At 45.3% G+C, this 23,381-nt stretch overlaps 6 protein-coding genes and 1 long non-coding RNA gene across 10 annotated transcripts in view; 3 read left to right on the top strand and 4 right to left on the bottom strand.

Annotated features, from left to right (window-relative positions):
- The window catches only part of arap2 (ArfGAP with RhoGAP domain, ankyrin repeat and PH domain 2), a 50,687-nt gene extending 44,067 nt beyond the window's left edge, over positions 1-6,620 (bottom strand). Inside the window, exons 1-5 of one of the 3 annotated variants that reach the window (XM_088383339.1) lie at positions 6,457-6,620; positions 4,589-5,329; positions 3,254-3,330; positions 465-541; positions 120-163 (exon numbers count right to left, since the gene is read on the bottom strand). In XM_088383339.1, the coding sequence (XP_088239465.1) occupies positions 120-163; positions 465-541; positions 3,254-3,330; positions 4,589-5,292 (902 nt within the window). In that variant the 5' untranslated portion in view covers positions 5,293-5,329; positions 6,457-6,620. Of the gene's footprint in view, positions 1-119; positions 164-464; positions 542-3,253; positions 3,331-4,588; positions 5,330-6,307 lie in introns of all 3 variants that reach the window. The other 2 variants (XM_088383266.1, XM_088383408.1) reach the window with 2 other exon arrangements.
- Positions 42-2,162, top strand: LOC148403229 (uncharacterized). Its single transcript, XR_015860194.1, has 2 exons — positions 42-417; positions 1,416-2,162. It is a non-coding gene; the product is annotated as an uncharacterized LOC148403229 (long non-coding RNA).
- LOC148403227 (membrane-spanning 4-domains subfamily A member 4A-like) lies at positions 6,249-9,268 on the top strand. Of its 2 annotated transcripts, none has more exons than XM_088383793.1 (7): positions 6,249-6,515; positions 7,751-7,863; positions 7,947-8,054; positions 8,182-8,235; positions 8,291-8,443; positions 8,653-8,775; positions 8,847-9,268. In XM_088383793.1, the coding sequence occupies exons 1-7, from the start codon at positions 6,488-6,490 to the stop codon at positions 8,910-8,912; spliced, it is 645 nt and encodes a 214-aa protein (XP_088239919.1). In that variant the 5' UTR covers positions 6,249-6,487; the 3' UTR covers positions 8,913-9,268. The 2 variants fall into 2 exon arrangements, with proteins under 2 accessions (XP_088239919.1, XP_088239991.1); XM_088383865.1 differs by lacking the exon at positions 6,249-6,515 and adding an exon at positions 7,436-7,594.
- slx1b (structure-specific endonuclease subunit SLX1B) lies at positions 9,197-11,544 on the bottom strand. Its single transcript, XM_088383708.1, has 5 exons — positions 11,178-11,544; positions 11,030-11,081; positions 10,003-10,320; positions 9,461-9,658; positions 9,197-9,362 (listed from the first exon to the last, which is right to left on the bottom strand). Exons 1-5 carry the CDS (start codon positions 11,363-11,365, stop codon positions 9,288-9,290), a joined length of 831 nt encoding a protein of 276 aa, XP_088239834.1. The 5' UTR covers positions 11,366-11,544; the 3' UTR covers positions 9,197-9,287.
- A 602-nt stretch (positions 11,545-12,146) lies between these two features.
- On the top strand, positions 12,147-12,953 carry LOC148403225 (bolA-like protein 2). The gene is made up of 4 exons (XM_088383976.1): positions 12,147-12,230; positions 12,398-12,463; positions 12,533-12,630; positions 12,709-12,953. Exons 2-4 carry the CDS (start codon positions 12,401-12,403, stop codon positions 12,806-12,808), a joined length of 261 nt encoding a protein of 86 aa, XP_088240102.1. The 5' UTR covers positions 12,147-12,230; positions 12,398-12,400; the 3' UTR covers positions 12,809-12,953.
- LOC148403224 (protein C-ets-2-like) lies at positions 12,301-16,642 on the bottom strand. Its single transcript, XM_088383600.1, has 7 exons — positions 16,501-16,642; positions 16,266-16,385; positions 15,981-16,184; positions 15,838-15,912; positions 15,089-15,295; positions 14,893-15,011; positions 12,301-14,824 (listed from the first exon to the last, which is right to left on the bottom strand). Exons 1-7 carry the CDS (start codon positions 16,517-16,519, stop codon positions 14,615-14,617), a joined length of 954 nt encoding a protein of 317 aa, XP_088239726.1. The 5' UTR covers positions 16,520-16,642; the 3' UTR covers positions 12,301-14,614.
- A 147-nt stretch (positions 16,643-16,789) lies between these two features.
- On the bottom strand, positions 16,790-22,710 carry LOC148403223 (glycogen phosphorylase, muscle form). The gene is made up of 20 exons (XM_088383502.1): positions 22,354-22,710; positions 21,748-21,849; positions 21,596-21,674; positions 21,424-21,527; positions 21,134-21,265; positions 20,900-21,011; positions 20,744-20,826; positions 19,992-20,135; positions 19,823-19,915; positions 19,611-19,757; positions 19,379-19,542; positions 19,196-19,310; positions 18,943-19,044; positions 18,734-18,881; positions 18,590-18,648; positions 18,311-18,452; positions 18,019-18,226; positions 17,652-17,786; positions 17,510-17,576; positions 16,790-17,340 (listed from the first exon to the last, which is right to left on the bottom strand). Exons 1-20 carry the CDS (start codon positions 22,594-22,596, stop codon positions 17,197-17,199), a joined length of 2,523 nt encoding a protein of 840 aa, XP_088239628.1. The 5' UTR covers positions 22,597-22,710; the 3' UTR covers positions 16,790-17,196.
- Positions 22,711-23,381: the final 671 nt, after the last annotated feature.

Below are 23,381 nucleotides of genomic sequence, written 5' to 3'. Positions count from 1 at the left end.
CCATCTCGCTTGGAAACATGTTTACCCCCAAAACACAAAGATGGTCAGAAGTGTTTGTTTTTTTCCTTTTTCTCTGAAGCCTTCCTCGAATTTGCAAATATTAGAAAAGCGGCGGCTACCTTAGCTTCTTCTCTCTGACCGCCGCTTCTTTGCCACCTTGCTTCTGGAAGGGGCACAGAGCAGATGAGCATCAAATGAAAAGAAAATGTTCAGCTTAGACACGACGATGGCGTCGTTGCAATAAGCGGTGCTAACTTTAGCGGGCCGGCTGACATTTCTATTAACCTCTGGGGCAACAGAGAAGCAAGCGCCACTCTGTTATGTGACAACATTAACGCTGTGAGATGGCGCTTTGGCCTGTGATGTTCTTCCGGATCTTAGGAAAAAATGAAGAAAAAATACATCTGTACCTCTTTGGTAAGCTGCTACTAACAGCGCAGCGGTGGGAGTGGACGGCGTCTTACCGGAATGCTTTGAGCGCTGTTGTACAGGAAGGTCTCTCCGTAGGGAGCGATGGGCGTCAAGGTTCTGTGAAGTGGAGCTAAAAAGGAGACAGGCAGACGACAAAAAAAAAAAAAATGCTGCTGAAAGCAAGATGAGATCAATCCTCGCGTATTTCAATCATTTTGATGATACAGTGATGGGGAGGATGATTTTATAATTGTTATTATTTTTTGGCCACACATTTGACGTTTGTATTTTTTACTCGAATCAATTGTTGAATGAGGTCAGCTATGAGAACCGTTTGCAAACCTAAAAAAACCACCACAATTAAAAAAAACAAAAAAAAAAGGGTTTTTTTTTGTTGTTTTTCTGTTTTTTGATTAATATATATATATTTTTTTTAATCAATAGCAATGTTTTGAGAGCAAACACGTCAAGTCAACGCTAACAAGCATCAAGCTAATGCTAGCTGGCAATAAAAAGCGCTACGCTAACTCAGCTACATCAGTTTGAGTAACGTTTTCGATCAACTCTACCTGGCAGAGCCGTTTTAGCGCAACATTTTTATTTGAGCATCTTTTGTTAAGCACGACACTCTTACATTGAACTTTATTATATTTACTCAAACAGAGCGGATGTTACACGCAATCACTTGTGGGCCTGAAAACATCCATATTTCTGTTTACTCCTGAACTTATAAAAAAAAAAAGCCATTGTTGGTTTTCTATGACATCTCTGTCGGGTCAGCCTCTTGCATTATTCGAGTGCACAGCAAGCAAAAAAAAAAGTTTATTATAGGCAATTTCTTAACAACAACAACGCATGTAACCTGATTTTTGCTCTTTATAAAAAAGTACTTTTGGACTATTAAGAGGAGGAGTTGAATCTCCATCCTTACACGACTACTTTTTCCACATACGTTTGGCAAGCCTTGATCCATTCTCTGTTTGCTTCTGCCGGTCTATGTTTAGAGGGAAGGCAAAGAAGAAGGAGAAGAAAGTGCGGCCAGACATTATTAGTCTGGAGACCCGGGGGCCACCGTGCGTGGGCCGCAGCCTGTCACTGTGAAAGATGACGCCAGCTTCTCCCGAGGACGGCGCAGGACAGAAGATGCCGCCGCGGGCTCGACACGCGCAGACTAAAAAGACGTCGGAAAAGATCAAAACACCTTCTGACGCATAACCCGGCCTGCAGACAAAAGGAACGGTCAGGACACGGCGACGCCGTCACGTCCTTGAGGAGGACGGCGCTTCGTAAAGACATTACGTGGTCACGTCGTGGGTTTAATCGGTTTCACCGAGGGGGTCACTCCTAGTGTCCACTCTATCAGTTGACCTCTGTGAGTGACAAAACTCCCGACCTATTGCGCAAGGGTGGCACTTAAGTGGCGGTAAACGGGAGGCTAGCGGCTCCCGCTTCGTGTCGCTGCTGATTTTCTTTGCTGATCTTTTAACTCATTCACTGGCAACCCAGTGAATAGCTTTGACGTCTGTAACCGTCAATGGCACTGAATGAGTTTAAGAAGCCAATCGGGCCGTCAATTTGTTGTCATTCCCGCTGTGAGCAACGCCACGCCTGCGCTGACAGCCAAGCTAACGTTGTTCTGCGTAATTTCAATTTCCCTTTTTATTTCATTCGTTTTTGTTGAGTCGAATAAGCTTGCTTGGCTTATTATTGTCTGTATTGTTCCAAATGAATAAATCAGTCTTTGTTTTTAACAGCTTTTTCTACCACCTTGTGACATTTGTAGGCAATTAATTAAGAAAAATTATGAACTCGCGGGTGTTCGCCGGAAAACAACAAATCAGTACTGCGCTGCACAAAATGAACTTTTATCCATCGGGTAAATTCTATTTGGAGCAGCGGCTCGTGGGAATGCCGCTGCCTTGCACGCATGATGGGGAAACATCCAAGTTGGCGAGGCGACTTTGCGTTTCCCGGCGCTCCCTCTTCACCGTCGTCTTAGCCTGTTTTGCAGCCAGCTCTTCTTCCTTCCTAACAAACCTTCCTCACGTCTCTCCTGTGACTTTCACGTTCCGTTCGGACCTTGGGGGGAACTTCTAGAAGAATAAAGACTCAGCGAAACTACACCTTACATTTAACTCATTCACTGCAAACCCAGTTAATATCTTTGACGTCTATAACCGTCAATGGCACTGAATGAGTTTAAAATTTAACTATAGTTGTAGCCACCATAGCTTGTCTTGGAGAAGCATTTGAAACGGAATTTGAACTTGTGTCTGTGTGTTCATATAGAAGGAAGGTCCAATAATTGTTTGAGAATTGTAAACTAAAAGTAAAATTAAAATGACATGAAGCAAAAAAAACAAAACCTAACCAAGCTGCTCTAAAAAGGAATTAAATCTGAAACATGACTTTAAAAAACACCTGACTTAGCACAATTAAGACCTCAGCAAAAAAATGGACAAGAGATACTTGAGGCTCCTTGAAATCGTTTGCTTCCGGGCAACTATTCACCTGCGGTCCAATCGTTAAAAACCATTGGAGTGAATCCAACTTTGTCAACTCGTCAAAAAAAAAAATGAAAGAAAAGAGAAAAAATCCAGTCCCTCAAAAAAGTTGTTCAAAGCTACCTCAGACTCAGGTCTGACTAGTTGGAGGGGGACAAGATATGAGAGCCCGTATTCCCCGAGATGTGCGCCGCCACCGCCGCCGCCGCTTCCCGCGACGCAGCCGCCAAACAGCAGACTCGGCGGCACCCCCCACCCCCACCTTCTTTCATGCGGGCAAACAAGAGCCCCGCCAAATGAAATATTCATAGCACGTGGCGAGCGAATGCGCTGCGTACCTTTCTGAGCGCCGTTTGCACCGGAGGGACGCCCGCAGACGGCTGCCGGGTGTCGGGGCCCGCTTGTTTGCACGCGCCTGAGAGAGAGAGAGAGAGAGAGAGAGAGAAAGAGAGAGAGAGAGAGAGAGAGAGAGAGAGAGAGAGAGAGAGAGAGAGAGAGAGAGAGAGAGAGAGAAAACAACTTTCAAAAAGTGCAACACTCGCCATTCAACACACACCCGGATCTTGGAGAAAGTAGCAGAAATCCAGAATGGAGTCAAAGTAGAAGTATCCTCGCAGAAAAATGACTTTGCAAGGAGTTGGTCACCTTGGAGGATGTGACTTGAGGCCGTTTGCTGGAGCAAAAGTATTTTTATGTTCGTAAATGTACTTAAGTATTGGAAATACAAGTATTTCAAATGGGGAGTGTACCAAACTTTTTGTATGCGTGTAAGCAAATTAAGCTAGGTTTAGGCTAACCCAAATCTGAGTTGCTGGAAATCTTTAAAAAAAACAACAACAAAAAACGATAGTGAAGGACAGTATGTGAAAAGTGACTTTAGTATCTTGCTTCAGATTTTGGTATATTATTGGAGTATTTCAAACAGTGAGTGTACCAGATTTTTAGTACTTAGTCGATATGCGTGTCGGCTAATTAGCAAAGTAAGCTAGGCTTAAACTAACCCAAATCTGAGGAAATGTTGCTGGAAATATTTAAGAAGAAGAAAAAAAAAAAGAGAGATAGTCAAGGACAGTATGTGAAAACTGACTAGCTAGGTTTAGGCTAACCCAAGTCTGAGTAAATGTTGCTGGAAATCTTTAAAAAATATAATAATAATAAATGATAGTCAAGGACAGTATGTAAAAAGTGACTTTAGTATCTTGCTTCAGATTTTGATGGAGTATTTCAAACGAGTGTACCAAATTTTTAGTACTTAGTAGATATGTGTGTAGGCTATGTAAGCTAGGCTAAGGCTAACGATTGTCAAAGACACTATGCGAAAAGTAACTTTAAAATCTTGCTTCAGATTTTGGGGGAGTCAGAGTCAAGATAGTTGATTAGTGGATGACTTGATGATTGATTTTTGGGGGTATGTTTTTCTCCAATGGAACTTTTTCAAATCTTGACACAAAACAACCGCGGGCAGTTATCGGATATAATTTTGAAAAATGACAGGAAAAGGGGAACGCTTTGCTACAGGGTATTGTTGCGTTACTTGGACTGTTGCAAGAGTTTTGCAAAATGCGGGCCGGCTCTTATTGGTTATTGATTGTTTTTGTTTGGTCGCCAAGCATGGCAAAAGCAACATGACCGCGAGCGCTCCAAAGCATCGGAAGGCGCCGGAGACTACGTACCCGTCTTGCCGGGGGATGTCGGGCACCGGCCTGTGCCTCAGCCGATAAGAGCGGGTCGGTCGCGGACCTTTGGGGGCGGCGGAAGCGGGCTGGGCGTCGTAGAGGGCGTTGTCCACCATGCAGCAGAGAGAAGAGCCTCCATCCTCGCTCTGGGTCGGGACATCGGAAGGGGAAGGTGCAAAGGGGGCGTCCTCGGGGGAAGTCTCCAAAGTTGGGAGTGATTCTGTGCTGCTGCTGCTGCTGGACAAGGAAGCAGGAAGATCCTCCAACGTAGACGCTGGGACATTTCGACGGGCCGGTCGCGGCGGGCCGGAGGCTTCCGTCTGCGCCCCGAGTCCAGCTCCCGCCGGCAAGGTCTGACTCCCATCCAATGGTAACTGCTGCCGTTCTTTTGGACAAGGGTGCTGACAGGACCCGCCTCTATTTTTATCCACCAAGAAGATGTTTCTCGGGTACAGCCTCGGTTTCTGGACTTCCTCTCCATGACTTTGCGTCTGGACACCCAGTGCTTCTAAACTGCGAAGGATGCGTTTGCGGTGTCCGGTCGGGAGCACCCGGAGCTCTCGGAGATGCTCGTCCGTGAGCCGGGCGAGGTCCCGCAGAGTCCGGTAGCCACCCTGCTGGAAGCTCGACGCGTATTGGGAGAGGTGGAGGCTGAGGAGCCAGCTCTGCAGCTCCTGGCTTGGCTCCGCAGCTTCCGACATGACCTTCTAGTGCGTCATCTGGCGGGACTCCACAACACTGAAGGCAAATCCAGACAAGATTTCGGTCAGGCGTAAAGAGACGGCCGACTGCCGGCGTGACGAGACACGTTTGCGACACGGCAGGAAGCAATCGGTCCCGCCGTCCTGGCCTGGAGGCCTGGCGCTTTCACGCCATGGCTTCAAAAGTCAACGGCGTTTCCTTCTGCCGTCACACGCAAGTGTCAGAAATTTAACTTGTTCTCGTTTGAGTTGCACACAAGCGCAACTTCTGCTTTTGTGGTTGCATATTTGGAACGCAATGCCAACCTTGAGTGAGCATGAAGTACTGACTGAATGGGTCATTATTTTTGGAAGTCACTAATTCACACGCAACAAACGCTCAGCTCTCAAATTGCCATTAAAAAATGAATGGTCGACTGATATGTTTAACTGTGTGTAATTTCTACTAACCACCCAAACTACTAACTTCACTCCAACATTGATGACATCATTTTATTACACTTTACATGGATTTTGCAGCATCAGGTGGCAGAACACAAAAAAAATAAATAAATACAAATACTTTGTTGCACTAATTAAATAGATGACGATTTCTGGATTTGGGATTTTATTTTTCCAGGGACTTATATACTTTTTAAAACAGACTGTATCCCTACTACGCATGACTCGTTTTTTTGTTTTGTTTTTTTCTTTTTGCAGCAAACTAGAACTTGTTGTGCTTAGCACATTCCAAATGATTTTTTTTTACTTTTGTACTCAAGCACATTGCGGAGTCGGTACTTTGATTTAAACCCAGGAAATGAATCATTTCTACTACTTTGTTGACATCATGTGAACTTTGGCCACCTGCGCGTGTTTACAATTGTACCAGGGTGCTAGCAACGCGAGTGAGTGCAAAGAAGCCGAAAACCAAGTCGAGAAGGGGCGTGCCTGTCTACTGTAGTCCACATCGCATTCTGTCAAATAAAGTCTTCCACGATGGACGCACACGGACAACACTTTAGCGCAAACTCACCTGCACACGCGGATTTGACCACGCCACGTTGCCTGCCCACTCAGAGCTTTTTTCCTTTTGCTGTGCGTGATTTGGCGCGCCGCTCTACGCAAGGTTAAAGCGTCCGCTATTTCCGCATCAACCAACGAGGTGATTCAAGACACCCTCACCTCCTCCCTTCTTCTTCTCCGCACCTCGCACATGCGCGCTTCCTGGTTCCGAGCGCAAGGTGAGGCCGAGCGTGACGCGCTGCCTCGGCTTGTCCAGGCTTGAACGCCCCAGCCCAAACTGCTCCGCTCGCGGCCCGATTCGATGCACACCGACTGGAATGCAAGGTCACGAAGGATAGCCTTGCTTGGCTTAACTAAAACAATATCGTTGTGTCCTACGATATGTACGGTATCTGCATCACAGGTGTCAAACCCAAGGCCCGGGGGCCAGATACGGCCCGCCGCATCATTTTAGGTGGCCCGCGAAGGCATCAAATTCGTGTGTCATTACTAGAATTGCAAATTGTCTTCACTTTTAATATCTTTTTTTTATATTTGTCCAGTTTTTACTTGTCTGATTTGACAACGAGTTATATGTCAGTTTATTTTGTAGCTTGAGGTGCTCATGGCCCTCCGACAGAAGCTATGACTACAATGCGGCCCGCCAAAAAAAATGAGTTTGACACCCCTGCGATGAACTGCTTATTCTCACCATATTTAAGATATCTATATAAGATACGTCCTTACAATCTTTTCAACTCATGTTATTAGAAAACACTTTTTTTCCCATGTTGCACTAACACAGCTGGAGACCGAAATCAAATTGTTTTTCAACAATATGTTTCTTTTCACGTGCATAAACACAGCAAAATGTAATAGGACGAATAAAGTCGTTCATTTGAAAAATGTTTTCTTACCTGGCTGAATTAAATGATATGTAAATTATGACCCGTTTTTCTTGAAATCATTCAAAATGATCAAATCGGACATTGGCTGCTTCATGAATCGTCCTCCAATCGTGGAATGACCCATATTTGAGTTTACATTTGACAATATTGATTGTATATTGCAATCAGCTTCTCCAATGCAACAAAGTTCTTTTTGCTTTACTCTGCTGCTCTCTAGTGGGGGAATTGAATAGTTAAGGCTCTTGCAAACTACGGTTCCCAGCAGGCAGCAAGAGGGAGCCCCTCTATCGGGAAGTGTGACGTCATTGCCCCTGTTGTTGAAAACAATCGAGATTACGCAGTTATCAAAAAGGCACCGCAGTGGTGTCTTTCTTTCTCTGTGGAATTGCCGCAGACTGCGATAATGGCAGGTAAAACTTTCTTTTTGGAGCTTTTGATTGAAGAAAGTCACTTTTAAGTTTAAATTCTGATAAAATCCAGATGTTCTGCCTTTATTTTTTTTTTTTTTTGCGGGGTGATTGCAACATCAGCAGCAGTTTGCAGCCGTTACTTTTGGTCTGTTTCAGATGAAGCTATTGAGCCGGAGTCTTCGACCCAAAACCCGCTGGTGACCGTCACATTCCAACGAGATCCTAACAGAAAGCAGAAGTACCTGGAGGCTGAGCCTAAAGCTCTCGGGGTCCGACTGGCCGCCGCAAGTAAATAACACAAATGTTTGATGTGGAACTCAGTTTTTTTTTTTTTTTTTTTTTGGAATGTCAGATAACGCAGATTCTCCTGAGCGTGCATCAGATAGCGAGTCAGAGTATCCTACCGTCCACCGCCTATTACCCCAGCAACGACGTCCCTTACTACGTCGCATTAGTTGTGGTAAGCGGCAACACTTGGCGACGTCAAAAGTCAATCCCAAAAAAGATGTTCGCTTTAGGACTGCGCGAGGATAAATTAGCAATCAATTCCGAATCCCCTGAAACGAATTGTCTGGTTGTCGTGACAGATGATGGTTGCTGGAAGTGTCGCAATAGCTGCAAAGAACCTCCACTTACCTACGGTGAGTTGGCCGACGGGCTGATGTCGATTCTCCACGTCACATTGTGTGTGTTTAGCTGCAGGCCAGTTTCGGGATGCAGTTATTGTCCATTGGCGCCTCCTTCTTCAACGTGATCTGGATCCTGGTGGACCTGGATACCTACTATACTAGCCATTGCTGGCGCTATGCCGAGACTAACACTACAGAGCAAACCTGCAAAGACATCGAAGTGAGTTTAAGAAACACACTTTTTTGGACTGTTGTTTACATCTTAAAAATTCAGAACCTGGAGGGGGAAAAAAATAGGAATAATGTGTGCGATGGAGACAGCGACAAAAAAAGTATGACGTGCCAATTTAAACGTAATCTCCGAAACATTCATTTTAGCCAACAGCGTTTGACAAAATACATTTCGATTGAATCTATTGTGACTTCCAGCACGTGAAGAAATTGGTGTTTGGGCAGAAGATGATCATCCAGGTGGCTTTGTTTGCCATCTCCGTCACTCTGGCCATTTACGCCTGCAAGGTGATCAACTGCTGCGGGCCCGCCGGCAAAATGGTGAGTTGATAAGGTGGAGCGACGAGAAGGTCAATTTGCTCAAACGTTACCCGGGCTTTTGTTTCGCGCAGCCGGTGATCACGGTGCAGACCCCGCCGCCTGCCGAGTCGAGTCCTGAGCCCGACCCCTTGCAGTGACGTCTTTTCGTGAGATTTGTATATATTCCCGCATTTACTCACCTCTTTGTCATGAGTTGAGAGAAGTCCAGAGTTCGAGATCCAAGTCGTACTTTTACGTGCTGCGTCTTCCAGGAGCACTTTGTCGATGCAGCTGACGTTTATGATGTCAATTGAGTGCCGTCGGCTATTATGGAAAATGGAGTTTTTATTCCCTGTAAAGTGGCTTTTCGATTGTGAAATCGTGTCTCCCTTTAACGTGGATTTAATACATGTTGTGATTTGAACGCTGCACTACAGCGGGATTAAATAAAACCCATTTTATTACGTCGTAAAAAGCATTAAAAAGAGATCAATAAACATGATTGTGAAGGACAGTTCCTGATCAAAGAAGTCTTAAATAATGTGGGAGGGCAACTGGATTGTTGGAAATGGTGTATTTCTTGTCTCCAGTTCATTTGTCCAGTTGTCCTGTGGGAGACGGAAAGTCCCCATGAAGAGATTTTCCGTCAAATGAGCGAACATTATGTATCATGAGTGGACATGCTTGATGCGCTTGATGATCTTACGTGGGATGCGGTCAAGTCCGCGCAACCTTGCTTGAGGCGGATGAGGTCCCCCCATAGCACGGCGCGGCGGCAGGACGGACAGCGGCCCTCCACGGGCAGCAGGTGGGACGGCTCGAGCCGCAGGAAACGCTTGGCCAGGCAGATCACGTGGCTGCGCATTCCGCACGACGCGTGGACGCAACTGAGCTTTTCTCGAGTCTGAGGGGAGCACAGGGCTGGCCGATTAATCGTTTGAATGCCAATTTGGTGGGGCCATTTTCTCCAATCACACGGGTCAATTGCGCCGTAGCAGGGTTCAAATACATCTGTGTGGATTATTTTGTCATGGTATGGTAAACGATAATTTAGCGGCGATTTGATCAATTGTTCAACCCTATTATTTCCATTGCACACATTGTTGTTGTGACAATGACTGTATTGATGACATTCTAATAGCGCCCTCCACTGGAGGCAATATTTTAATTTAAGGCTAAAAAATGAAGCGCCAGGGCCGGTGAGAAAGCTTGATCATGTCAAAATCTGGGCGAGGTTCAAGAACTTACCATGACCAGGCCTTGGCAGAGAAAACACCTGGAAGTCACCTCCTGCTCTTCACACGTGTCCACCAGCCGCTGCTTCTTGGCTCTGACAGGCCCGAAGGTGACGGAGACGTGCAGCGGTGGGCGCAGAGCGGCCTCGAAGTCCACCTTGTACTCCTGCTTGAGCCAGCGGGCCGTCAGCGGGAGCCTGCTCCACGGGGCCACGCGCAGCATGTTGGAGACCACGCGCCAGTGGAACTGCAGGCTAGACTCCTTCCTGGTGCGGCGGGAGACGTGGGCCAGACGCCTGGAGGAGTGCGGGTTTTGCCACGCCCACTCAAACTGACAAGACACGATCGAATTGGGTGAATTGCGTTGCCAGGTCTGAGGCAACATTCAAAGGGAACATATCAAACAGTATTCACTTTTAACTTGTTTGCATAAATAGAGCTTTTAAGTAGTCAAATAAACAAGGGCCCTCTCCCAAAAATTTAATCAGCGGGACGATCTATATTTGCGGGACAATTTAATTGGAAAATTAAAAAATAAAAATTGGCAGATTTTTTTCAAATATTTGGGTTATTTATTCTACAATATGAACACATTTCAATAAGGGACAAAGATAATGCCAAACAAAAAAAAGAATAAAATAAATATGAGCTGATGTTTTTTTCTTTCAAAATGAGCAGTTTTTGTATAATACGTCAATTAAATACAAACATGGCAGTAAAATAAATCATTTTAAATTGGACCGTTTTAATTAATTTCATCTAAACTGAAAGCATATTGACATTTGTAAGTGATTCTAATTTTTTTTAATATAAAATCAACCTATTTTACATTTTAATAAATGTTTATTTCATAAATGTTAGACAATTGCAATTGAATTATTAACAACAGTTGAAAATGTGCATTAGGGTCATATAGCAAAACATTTTAGCTGAGGTACAAAATAATTTTAAAAAGCAGTTAAATTTGCATAACATATTTGGTTAATATAATTATATTCAAATTCATCTTTTTTTAAATACCATTGAAACACAAAACTTACTGTCAAGGCAGCAATGTCCGAGGGAAAGCCATGTATGACGAGGACCATCTCCCTGGAACACAAGCAAAGTGTAAATAATGGAAAGACGGCATTGGAACAATGGACCGATGTCGAGCGTCTGCGCTCTGCTGTGCTCTGCTGTCCGCACCATGGTCCTTTACCGCTGGTCCTCTTGGCACCTCCTTTGTTTCGCCCGGCGTTGTGCTGTCGAATCCTGCGTTCAGGGTTAACCGTGAAGCCGATGTAGATTCGCCCTTTAAATTTGGGGTTGAGGCAGTATAGCATGTACACGCCAAAGAAGTTTTCCACCTCCTCCACCATTCCACGGGCTTTCATGAACGCCAAAGACGGCTAAATTGTCTCCATGTCACCAAGAAACATTCATTTGTGTTTATTTGTTGAAATAAAATGCTGACAATATTCCATCCTGGAGAATTCAAACATTTCGTCCGATTCATAAGTAAACATTCATTGGAGGTGTCCATAATATTGCCTGTATTTAATTACGTATAACTCTGCCACGCCACGAGATCAATAAATAAAAAGTCCAAATATGTAAGTCTATATGATGTCGTTTAAGGCTTTTGTATACCTTTCAAACAAAAAAAAAATATATTGTTTCTACCTGAAGGTGCATTTTACGTCAGGCGTTAAAGGATATGCCACTTCAAAAATATGGACTACAAAACAAAATGAACGTTGCAATCCCTGCTCAGTGATTGGATCGTTCAAAGGGCAGTTTTGAAACTGAAATAAAACGTTGAAAAACTGACGCTATACTTTTAGTTTTATCCAAAGTAATAGCTCCAATATATATTTGTTTCTTTAAATATATGTATATTTATTTCAGACGTCGTCGCTCGTAAACACTGGTCCTTAACAGTAGTCTATAACGATTGCCTGTTCATAAATTAAAATTTAGCTTTTCTGTTGTAAGAACAAAATAAAAAGAGTTTACACTGGTTTGCCGTCTTGTTGTTTATTTGGTTATATGTATGAAAGATACGTGTTTTTTCCCCTCTCAGAGAGAGGAGGGAATATCTCGAGTCAGGCGTTCAACGAGTCGTCTCGAGAAACCGGCTCGAGATTTTCCAGAGGATCTGATTGGCTGTGATTATGATCCCTGCGCTGCGATTGGATCTTTTATAGGACCACATGTAACGAAACTGAAATCATCAGGAAGTGGAGCTATAACGTTTCGGTATGTAGTTTAGATTTGTTTAAACGCTGCATCATTTTGTGATTGATAAAACAATTATTAACCTTTTTTTTTTACTTAATTTAGATTGTAATCTATCATACGAGTCACGTATTTGATTATCATTTTTATTCAATGGACAGGACATTAAAACTTGTTTTCTGTTGCAGACAATGGCCATAACAACTGATCACATCCGGGATAAACTTAAAACGGAGCTTGCGGCGGATTATGTGGTCGGTTTCGGTTTATGCTCATTCAATTAATAGCATTTGCATGATGCATCAACATGACTATTTCTGCAGGACGTGGAGGACATGTCCCCCAACAGATGTGCAACGAGCTTTAAAGTGCTTGTAGTGTCTTCCCAGTTTGAAGGCAAGCCTCTCTTACAGAGACACAGGTATGCACAGGTGGACTGTCAAATTTAATCACTTGACCATATTTTGATAGAACATAATCCACTGTGTATCATGTTTAGGATGGTGAATACCTGCTTAGCAGAGGAGCTAAAAGATATCCATGCGTTGGAGCAGAAGACCCTCACGCCAGAACAGTGGGAGAAACAAAAGTCTAAATGATATTGGAAAAGTATAAATGATATTGCATTTTATTTGGATTGAGTGGTAATCACACCAAGAAGCAGAAGAAGAACGTTTGCGGTTCCCACTCAGATGGTATTAATGCATTTGGAAATGCTGCTGGCAATAAAACAGACAGATCCTTCTTGGTTCCCCCAGTTTTTTAAAGCAAGATGTATGTTTTGTTTTTGATCATGTATCCAATTGCAGACCATGAATCAAAATTGATCAGTCAGTCGGCGAACTAATTGATTTCACGGTCAGCTATCTGAGGAGACAATGATGACATCACAGCGGTCTGTTATGTAGCCAGAAATATGGGACACTGGGACCACTTAAATCCATAAAAAAAAAAGCCTTTATCATTAAAAAAAAAATGTTGCTGCAATATCACAAAACCTTACATCAGCGCTAAAACGTCTCAGTCAGGTGATGAGGTGAGCATGTCCCTTTTTTTTTTTTTTTTCTTTGTGTGGTTTCCCGAAAAAAATCCATTTGCTTGCATTTTGTATGACTAAGCCATGTTAAACATTTCTTCTCAAATCAGTGGACGGTACGAGGTATGCGACAGCGCTTGACTGGCTTCTCGGGGGACACCCCAAGCGTGAAGGCAGCGTTCAGTCAACGGTGAGACACTGTTACCTTCCATTACGTGTTTTATTTTCACCCCGGGGGTGTTTGCGGGCGGGATTGGTCATCTTCTATTGACAGCGATGGCAAATATTGGGAGATTTTATGCCCAACGCACACTTGACACTTGGTCATGAGGACAAAGAAACCCCCGCCCGCCCCCTTCCATTAGGGAAAGTGGCGGAAGTAATCCTCACACACTCACTCGCTGTGTGCCGCCTTGCTCAGTGATTTGTAAAATTCAATCAGCTTCCGATTTCATGCTCGAAATCCGCCATCGTCTACATATGGTATCACGCGGACACACGCTTCGGCCATAAACAAACACAGTGCTGCTCAGCTTGCGGATGAAAACGATACGGATTCAAGCAACTGCTGGCGGTGTGTAAATGCTTCTCGCGGGCTCTCAAATAAATGTTTTTTGTTTGTCTTTCAAAGTAGCGTTTTGAGAGCTTAAGCGATTTGCGCTTTCCCAAAAAGAAGACAAAGTATTGATGTGTCGCTTTCCAAAATTGAATAGAATCGATGTTTTGATTTCCCAAATAAAAAAAAGTTACGCTTTTCTAAAAAGAAGACAAATAATTATATTGCCATTTCTTAATGTTTTCATTTTCTAGAAAATAGAATGAAGAAAATAAATTCTCGGTGTTGCTTTGTTCTAAGCAGAAGAAATTATACACTTTCCTACAAAAAAATTTAACAAATTTTTGGTTCTTAAAAAAATTAACTTTCCTAAAAGGATGGGACAAATTTTTGGTTCTTAAAAAGTAGACAATTTTGGTTCTACAGAATACAAATAAATGGTTCCTCTTACCAAAAGTGAAGACAAACCCGCAATTTACTTAAATAAATAAATACTAATATTGGTCTTTTCAAATGTCAACAAATCTGTTCCCGTTTTCAAAAAAGCATTTCGTTACCTTTCTTGAAAAGCAGCTTTAGGACCCCGAAGATTGTGAAATCCACAGAAGCAGAATACCCCCCACCCTGCACAACCACGTGTGTTACATTCGGCGGCTTCAGACATCATAACGGAAGAAAGCCTGTGAATGAACACACGTTCAATTAGTCCAACGAGCAGCTGAGCTCCACTTTTTCACCTTCTATTTACATCAGCGGGGGATTTAGTTAGATGGCTTCCTCGGGCGACAATAACCCGCCCGTCACCCCCCCAAGTTAATTTGCGGTCCCGACGTCCAACATGGCGTGCAGCTCGCCGGGCTCGTATCCCAGCAGCCCCTGCAGGTTGCAGACGAAGCGGTAAACGTAGCGCTTGCCCACCGTCTTGCGGATGATGTTCTTGTCGTAGTAGTAGCGCAGGCCGCGGCTCAGCTTTTCGTAGTTCATCTTGGGCTTGTGTTTGCGGCGGCCCCAAAGCAGCGCCACCTGGGTCGCAATAGTTTCTCCGTTAGACGGATCTTTCAGGGGGCGGGGTCAAAAGCATCTCATTGTACCTCGTCCGGGTCGGTCAACTTGAACTCCCAGCCGTCGCCGGTCCAGCTGATGCACGACTGGCAGCTGCGGTCGGTCAGCAGCTCCAGTAAGAACTGCCACAGCTGGATGGGGCCGCTTCCTGCGTGCAAACAAGAAGATCCTCGTCATCGTCCTCCTCCGCCCGCCGGGAAATAAGAAACCAAAGGCGCAACTCACCGGTGTAACCGGCGAGGATGGCTGCAGGGATGACGGCTGAGCCCACGTCAGCCTTGTTGCTCACGTACTCCTTGAAGGTTTTGTAGGGTTGCGCCAGAGCGAAGGTGTCCCCGCAATGGCTCCCGTCCGCCGTGGCTTCGGTACGGGGGACGCCGCTCGTCCACATCAGAGCGCTACCGTGAGACATCTCGGCTTCGGAGTCGCTCTCTGAAAGCAGAGAACCGTAACGGCGTCCATTCATAGTTTGTGTGGAGGTCCCTCTATTGCTGACTCATTTTTGTCCCTGGCCACATCGTAGTCATAGTTTCCCTCGGAGGGCCATTATGAAAGAACTCGTTTTGAAATCAGAGAGTAGTAAAAACTGATCACATATTTTAAAAAGATGAATAGTCATAAAATTAGCAAGCAATATCCCTATTTTTAAAAGTGAAGACAATTTGTAATTTTAGTAACAAAACAAAGTCGATGCAAAAGTTGTCTCGCGGGCCACGTAAAATGATGTGGTGGGCCGTATCTGGCCCCCGGGCCTTGGGTTTGACACCAATGCTCTATAGGGTTGGGATCAAGGGATGATTTTTCCCGTTGCAACAATTTTCTATTTGCAAATTAATTTCCCAATTGTTCAACACCAAAAATCCAGTGGATTCATTCAGGCTACTATTAAGTGACATTCCAAGAAAGATTCTTTTTGAATTTCCACCGAACTCAAAATTGCGCAATTTCTGGAAAATATTTGCGCAATGATGTACCTTTATTGTTTGGAGGCTGGCAAGGAGATGACACGACGCACATTGGTAGCACAGCACCGCAGTCTCCGTCATGATCTGGAGATGAGAAGACGTTCAGCAGGCCACGAGGAGAAATGACAATTTATACGGGTCAGTTTTCGAACCCCGTCTCATGATCTCCAAGTGCTCCCACAGAATCTCGCCGGCGGTGCAGTCGGACATGAGGCTGAGGAAATTCTCGCGGTCCAGTCGACACAGCTCGTGACCCCGCATGCCCTTCAGGTCCGAGCCCAACGAGTGCAGCCCGAACTCGGCCCGGCACCAGTCCAGCCAGTGGTTGACCTCCCATTCGGACCATAAAGTGGGATCTGGAGGGAGGGGGTCGAGGAAACACGTCGTCCAATAAATTCAGTGACAAATCCTCACACGGTCATCGTTTCGTTGTTCACCTTGAGGGAAACGATGGGCGAGTCGCTCCTGGGTGAAACCGGCAAAAGTGGCTCTGAGAGCTTCGCACAGAACCTCTTTGCTGGTCGGGGTGAGAGGCGGAACCTCCAGGGGATCCATCCCTGTCACACAAACACCAAAATTGGACAACCTACATGTTGATTTTCCATGTGTGTGTCATTCAGATGATTTTGTCTTAAATAAATCTCATCATTAACAAAAAAAAAAGAATCTTACCATAAACGCCGCAGTCCATAGCAGTGTGTGAGGCGACAACAGGTGAGACCTGAAGTGGAAGGCGACTGGCTGGGAGGGGGCAGATGGCTTTAATATGAGGGCGCGAGAGGGGAGGGGTCTTGCGCTGAGTGACAACTGTCAATCACTACGGGAGTGGGAGGGGCACATACATTTGATACATTCATAAAATGACTTTCTTTACCACCCGCTGCTGCTAATAATTTCTAAATTCAGCATGGGATCAAATCAAGATGATCGAGCCGTGAAATATCGGACACACACAAAGCCGTCGACAAAATTTGCCGTTTATTGACAAACACGGACAGACGTGGAAAGTGACAGCTTGAGCGTCAGACGTGCAAATGAAACGGTTACAGTACATGGATGGAAATTGTTTGGTTGAAATACACATGACTACACAGAAAAACGATTATTTCTTCAATAGAGTCTCTTTCATTAGCTATTAGGCGCTTTTGGATCATCTAAGGTGGCAGCGTGCAGAAGAGCCAAAGAACGGAAGACGACTTACAGTAGAAGCTTTTGGTGTGTGTGTGCGTGTGTTCCCAGACGAGATTCAAGTAGGAGTTAGTACAACCGCATACTGGCTAGGGTTTCTCAATAGAGGATGAAAATGTCGAGCTATAACAGTGCGAGGCTACATATATATATATATTTTTTTGTGTGTCTACGTGCACTTTAGTCGTCGGGGGCGGGGATCTTCTCCAGACTGGGTTCCATGCCCCAGATCTCCCTGGCGTACTGGGAAATGGTGCGGTCGCTGGAGAATTTACCCGACGAGGCGATGTTCCGGATCACCATCTTGGTCCACTCTTTAGGGTTCTGGTAAAAACAAACAATTTAATAAAAATTAATTAAATTAATGAATAAAAAGTAGCACTTAGGCTGAACCATTTTGAAACGGAATCTGATAGTGATTTTTTTTTTCTAAAGTTTTCCCAGCCCTGCTCTTGGCTGGTCTCTTGAGCGACAGTGTAATTTCGCTACTGACCTGATAGAGGGCGCTCACTCGCTCCTGGCACTTGATGTAATCCTCGTAGTCTGCGAATACCTTGAACCTGTGACAGGCACACATATGAAGTGAGATGATCAAAAGAAGCTACGAGGTGTGGTGCCGGAGGTGGAGCGGGGACCTGTCGTGGTGCAACAGCATGTTGACCAGATCCTTGAAGAGGTCCACCTGCTGTGGGCTGAACATGCCCGCTGCGATCTGAGACACAGCCTGCTTCAACTCAGGGATGCGGTTGTAGTAGGACATTGCGTCATATCTGGGGGGGGGGGAGAATATTTTATTTTCAAAGGAAAAGTTGTATTAAAGTCAAACTTTCATATATTCACAAGTGAATTTAAAAAAATATATAACTATCATCATGTTCTGTCTTTTATGGAAAATTAGGCTGTTTTTCTGTTTGGGGAAAAAAAATGTAATTAAAAAAATTCTCATTACATGCTTTGGAGAGAAGGAAAAAAAAAAAAGAAAATCAACAGGTATCAGCTCACCCGGTTTTGTCCATCGCTTCCACGTCCTTCACCCTCATGCCGAAGATGAAGAGGTTCTCCTCGCCGGCCTCCTCTGCCATCTCCACGTTGGCGCCGTCCATGGTGCCGATGGTGAGGGCGCCGTTCAGCATGAACTTCATGTTGCCGGTGCCCGAGGCCTCGGTGCCGGCCGTGGAGATCTGCTCGGACAGATCCGCCGCCGGGATGACTGCAGAAGGATCATCTCCACGTCAATGCTTGGACCCAGTGCCAATGAATATGTTTAAATAAATAATAATTTTAAAAAAATGACCTTTCTCGGCCAGAGTGACTCGATAGTTCTCCAAGAAGATGACCTTGAGGCGATCTCCCACCACGGGGTCGTTGTTGACGACATTACCGATGGATGTGATCAGCTGGATGATCAGCTTGGCCGTGTGGTAACCCGGAGCCGCCTGGAAACCAACACCAAACCAAGATTTTTTTTTTTTTTTTGTAACTTCATTCTTCATCAGCCGGCCCATTTAAATGTTGCCCTTTGAAATTAAAAAGTGGAAAAAAAATTCACACAGAGAGAATTTAGATTATTTACCTTTCCTCCGATCATAATGGTCCTCGGGGTCCAAGCCTTGTTAGGCTCCTTTCGGATGCCTACATTCGGAAAAACAAACCAAGAGCTTGGTGTGTTGTCTTTTTTGTTTGTTAGTTTTGTTTTCTCGCCAGAGGAAAGCCTCACGGTTGTAGAGCGTGATGATGTGCAAGCAGTTGAGCAGCTGCCTCTTGTACTCGTGGATCCGCTTCACCTGCACGTCAAACATGGAGTTGGGGTTGATCCTCACGCCGTAGTGCTCCTCCAGATGGGCGGCGAACTTCATCTTGTTCTCCTGCAGGGGGAGACGTTCGCTGGGAGAAAGTCCACGGAAACAAAGCTTGCGCCGGTCTCACCTGTTTGACTTTGGCCACGTCTCGGATGAAGGCGTCGTCGTCCACGAACTCCAGCAGCCCCTTCAGCTGGTCCAGGTCCCGGATGTAGTCGTCGCCGATTCGCTGCGGGTAAGAAGCGTTTCATTTTGATGAGGGAAGATGAGACGGTAATGTTGATTTGAATTCTAATCAATTTTCAGTCGGAATTTTTTTTAAAAAAAGGACAAAATTAAATATGCTTTTCTGCTTGACACACGAAACGGGGCCAACGAACCTCGGCGATGACATCAGCCAGTCCCGGGTTGCACATGAGAAGCCAGCGCCTGGGCGTGATGCCGTTGGTCTTGTTCTGAAACTTGTGAGGATCCATCTCGTAGAAGTCCTTGAAGCTGCGCGAGAGATCGGACGCAAAGTCATGGAGCGGGCCCGAGCGATCGGGAGGTGGCGGCGTGCTTACACGGTGCTTTTGATGATTTCCGAGTGGATGCGGGCCACCCCGTTGACGGCGTGCGAGCCAACGATGCACAAGTGAGCCATGTTGATCTTCTTGACGTCGCCCTCCTCGATGAGCGACATGCGGCGCAGGCGGTCGGCGTCGTTCGGGTACAGCTTGGCCACGCGCTGCAAAGTGCGAGCGAGAGCGTGACGTCAAGTGGGAAGGCCGCCGGGCGTGCGGCAGCTTCGTCCACCTCCAGATGCCTCCTGTTGATCTCGTAGACGATCTCCAGGTGACGGGGCAGCAGGTTATGGAAGAGATCCACGGGCCAGCGCTCCAAAGCCTCGGGCAGCACGGTGTGGTTGGTGTAGGCGCAAGTACGCACCACGATGTCCCAGGCCTGCCGACACATCCCGTGCGTTTCGTTAAGCGCGCCGTACAATCCCGAGTCCCGACGCGACGGACCTTCTCCCACGGGAGCTTCTCCACGTCCACCAGGATCCTCATCAGCTCGGGGATGGCCAAAGCGGGATGGGTGTCGTTCAGCTGGATGGCCACCTGGCGACATGCAGGGGGGAAAAAAAATAGGAAATGAACAGGCGGCACTGAAGAGCACGTCGACGGCGTTGTTCACCTTGTCGGGTAGCGCCGACAGATCCAAGCGAACAAACTCGGTGGAGCCGAACTTGGACGCTTTGAATCGGCGGACGATGTCTTGGAGCGTGGCGGCCACCACAAAGTATTCCTGCTTCAGACGCAGCTCCTTGCCCTCAAAAAACTCAAGTGGACAAAAAGAGATTCTCATATGCATTTTAAGACCGACGACTTGGAATTTTTTTATTTTAGGCCATTGGCAATTCCGATATTTGCGAAAATAAAATCCAGATGGCCGATTGATTAATTTTGAAAATACAAAATGGATACAATAATATTTGCAATGTAAAATAAAAAACAAATAAAAATTCCTATTGCCAATTGATCAGTTGATTCATTTTGAATATTCAAAATGGATAAAATAATGTGTGCAATGTAAAGTAAGCAAAAGATAAATATTTTTTCTTTTCCCTTTATCTTAACTAGCAGGCAGGACATTTGACTGTTTTACAAAACTTTGTCCTTAGTATTTGCTTAACTCTTAACAGGGAGAAAATTGGGCAAAAATTTGTCAGATTTTTAAAATTCATGTTCAAAATAGTAAGTCAAAGGCATCTCAAATGAAATAAAGTTTTTAAAAGCACTAATTAAATTGTTTGTTTTACAAGTGTTACAACAATTCAAAATAGAATCAACTAAGAGCAAACATGAGCCGATGAATCGATCGGGCCCTGATTTTAAATTAAGGGTAAAAAAAAAATTTGACGCTTGCTTCCAAAGCATTTCACTCACATTGTCATTCGGGTAGAGAACCCTGGAGATGTTCTCCGCCAAGTTCCTATCGAGCACCGCTTGGATGTAGCCGCCCACGTTGACTGACGACGGTAAAGCAACACAAAGCGTGAGATGGCGTTCGGCGAGACAACCGAGCCGCGGGACGCGACTCACAGTCTTGGAGGTTGAAATCACACGGCGCCTTGGCTGACCACAACCTCATGGTATTGACGATGTTGTTTCGGTAGCCGGGCACGGGCGTGTCGTAGGGGAGAGCCAGAACCATCTTGGATAGAAACGAGCCACTTTTTTGACACGTCCGATCGTTATCTCAACAACTTTTGCTAGCGAGCTGCAAATCTACAGCTGGGCCAGTTTGGACGACTTCCTTCCTTTGCTCGCACTTGCCTGCGTGTCGACCCATTTGACGCCTTCGGCCGTGTGTTCGACCCGCCCGTAGAAGTGGACCGGGCGCATGTACTCGGGGCGGGCTTTCTCCCAGGGGTTGCCATAACGCAGCCAGTCATCGGCTTCCTCCACCTGCATCGGATAACGTCACCCAACAATTTGCTTTTTGTTTTTTTCCAGCGGCATTTCCGAATGATGATTAATTGAGGATTAGTCGATGATGAAAATTGTGAGCTGCGGCCCTTTTCGAGCGCTTGCGATCCAATTTTAGCCACGGAAAGCCGTCGTACCTGCCGCCCGTCGACGATTTTCTGATTGAATATGCCGAACTCGTAGCGGATGCCGTATCCGTAAGCGGCCAGGCCCAGAGAGGCCATGGAATCCAGGAAACAAGCTGCGGACAGAGGGGACAAGAAGGTTTGGAATCCCGAGGGCTAAAAGTCAAAAGCGCCGGGAGCTCACCGGCCAGCCGACCCAGCCCGCCGTTGCCTAGACCCGCATCCTCCTCGATGTCCTGCAGCTCCTCCATGTCGAGGCCCAGCTGCCAAACGGCACGGATGATCGCGTCATTAGCGAGCGAGGCCGGCGAGCGAGCGACGCTTCCGTAACCTCACCTGGTACGTGGCCTCGTCGCAAGCGTTCTCCAAGGCCAGGTTGACCATGGTGTTCTGCAGGGTCCGGCCCATGTAGAACTCCAAGGAGAGGTAGTAGACCCGCTACATTAAGAAGGAAACATAAGTGCTTAGATGTTGCCATCATCCCGACAGGGGTCTTCCACTTTGATTGTCCTCATTTGGCTCAAATATTCAGCTTGCTGTGCTCCAGACAGCCAGGTCGCGCTGGGGAAGGCCCGCATGAGGCCAACTATTACGTAAGCATTTGCTGTCCACACTCTCTGAGGGATAAAAGGGATTTATTGACTTGAAGCCAAAACAGGCCTCTAAAGGGATGGCGAGAGCACTCTCTCCCACAGTCTGCCTCTCCCTCATTTCTTAACTCCTTCCTGCCTCCCTCAGAGAGGGATTCTCCATTTCTCTACGTTTGTCTTTTTCTTTTTCTCTCACTCATCTTCCATCTGTCTCTCCCGCTCTCAGAAAAAACACAGGAGTGACAATAAGGCACACATACATGCACGCTGCAGAGCCCCCGCCCCCCTCTCATCCAAGCGTACGTGCCGACCGGACTGCGGCACCCGAGCGACCCATGTCCGTTCCGCTCACCTTGGGGTCGGTCTCGTAGTAGTGCTGCTGCGTCCGTATCCAGCGTCCTACGAGGTGGTCGCGGACGGTGTTGGCCAGCGCGAAGTAGTAGTCCCGCTTGGTGGCCACATTGCGGTCCTTCACCAGCGTAAAATGAAGATGTCGGTTGAAATTTAGCTTGAGGTCCGCGACGTTCTCCACGCCGGCTAGACCCCGAACCGAAATTTGCTTTCTTTTTTCCTGGTCCGTCAAAGGTTTGGACATGGCGACGAGAGGGTTCGCAACGGAATTAGGTTTTCAATTACCACCTGTGAAGCGAGCGCAAAGTCGGAAGTCGGCTCCCTGCGGTACTTATACGGCACGTCAAGTTACCAGAAGCAGATCCTGGTTCCGGGTTTTTCCTGTCAAAATAAATGCATTTCCGGAAAAGCAGCGCTCGACCCCATAAGTGCGTCACAAGCCTCCGCTCGTAGAATTTATATATATATATACTTATATATATTATATACATATTTATTATATACATTATATACATAGGTATATAATTTCATATATATATAATATATATATTTACTATATACATTATATACATATATATTTATATATGTATGTGTGTGTCTATATATATATGTGTGTCTATATATATATATATATATATATATATATATATTTTATATATATATATATATATATATATTATATATATATATATATATATATATATATATATATTTTATATATATATATATATATATATATATATATATATATATATATATATATGTGTGTGTGTATATATATAGATATATATATACTATAAAAAAATTGTTTTCCTCATTTCACAGGGCAGACATTTTTGCTTAATTGCTGTCTACTGAAAATGGGCTGAGCACTTTGGCAGTGTGATTTTTAATTAACAGTAAGTGGCGGTCCAAGAAAATTTGGCAGCCACTTAAGATAGACAACTTTTTGCCCCACTTATTTTATATTACTCATGATAGTAACAATTTATCCACTGTGTGTAGATGAGTGGAGGTGCATGGAACATA

This window comes from Syngnathus floridae, chromosome 1 (genome assembly GCF_059516105.1).
Source record: "Syngnathus floridae isolate MCC-2025c chromosome 1, RoL_Sflo_1.0, whole genome shotgun sequence".
Taxonomy (NCBI): domain Eukaryota; kingdom Metazoa; phylum Chordata; class Actinopteri; order Syngnathiformes; family Syngnathidae; genus Syngnathus; species Syngnathus floridae.
This window is presented reverse-complemented; position numbering and strand designations above follow the sequence as displayed.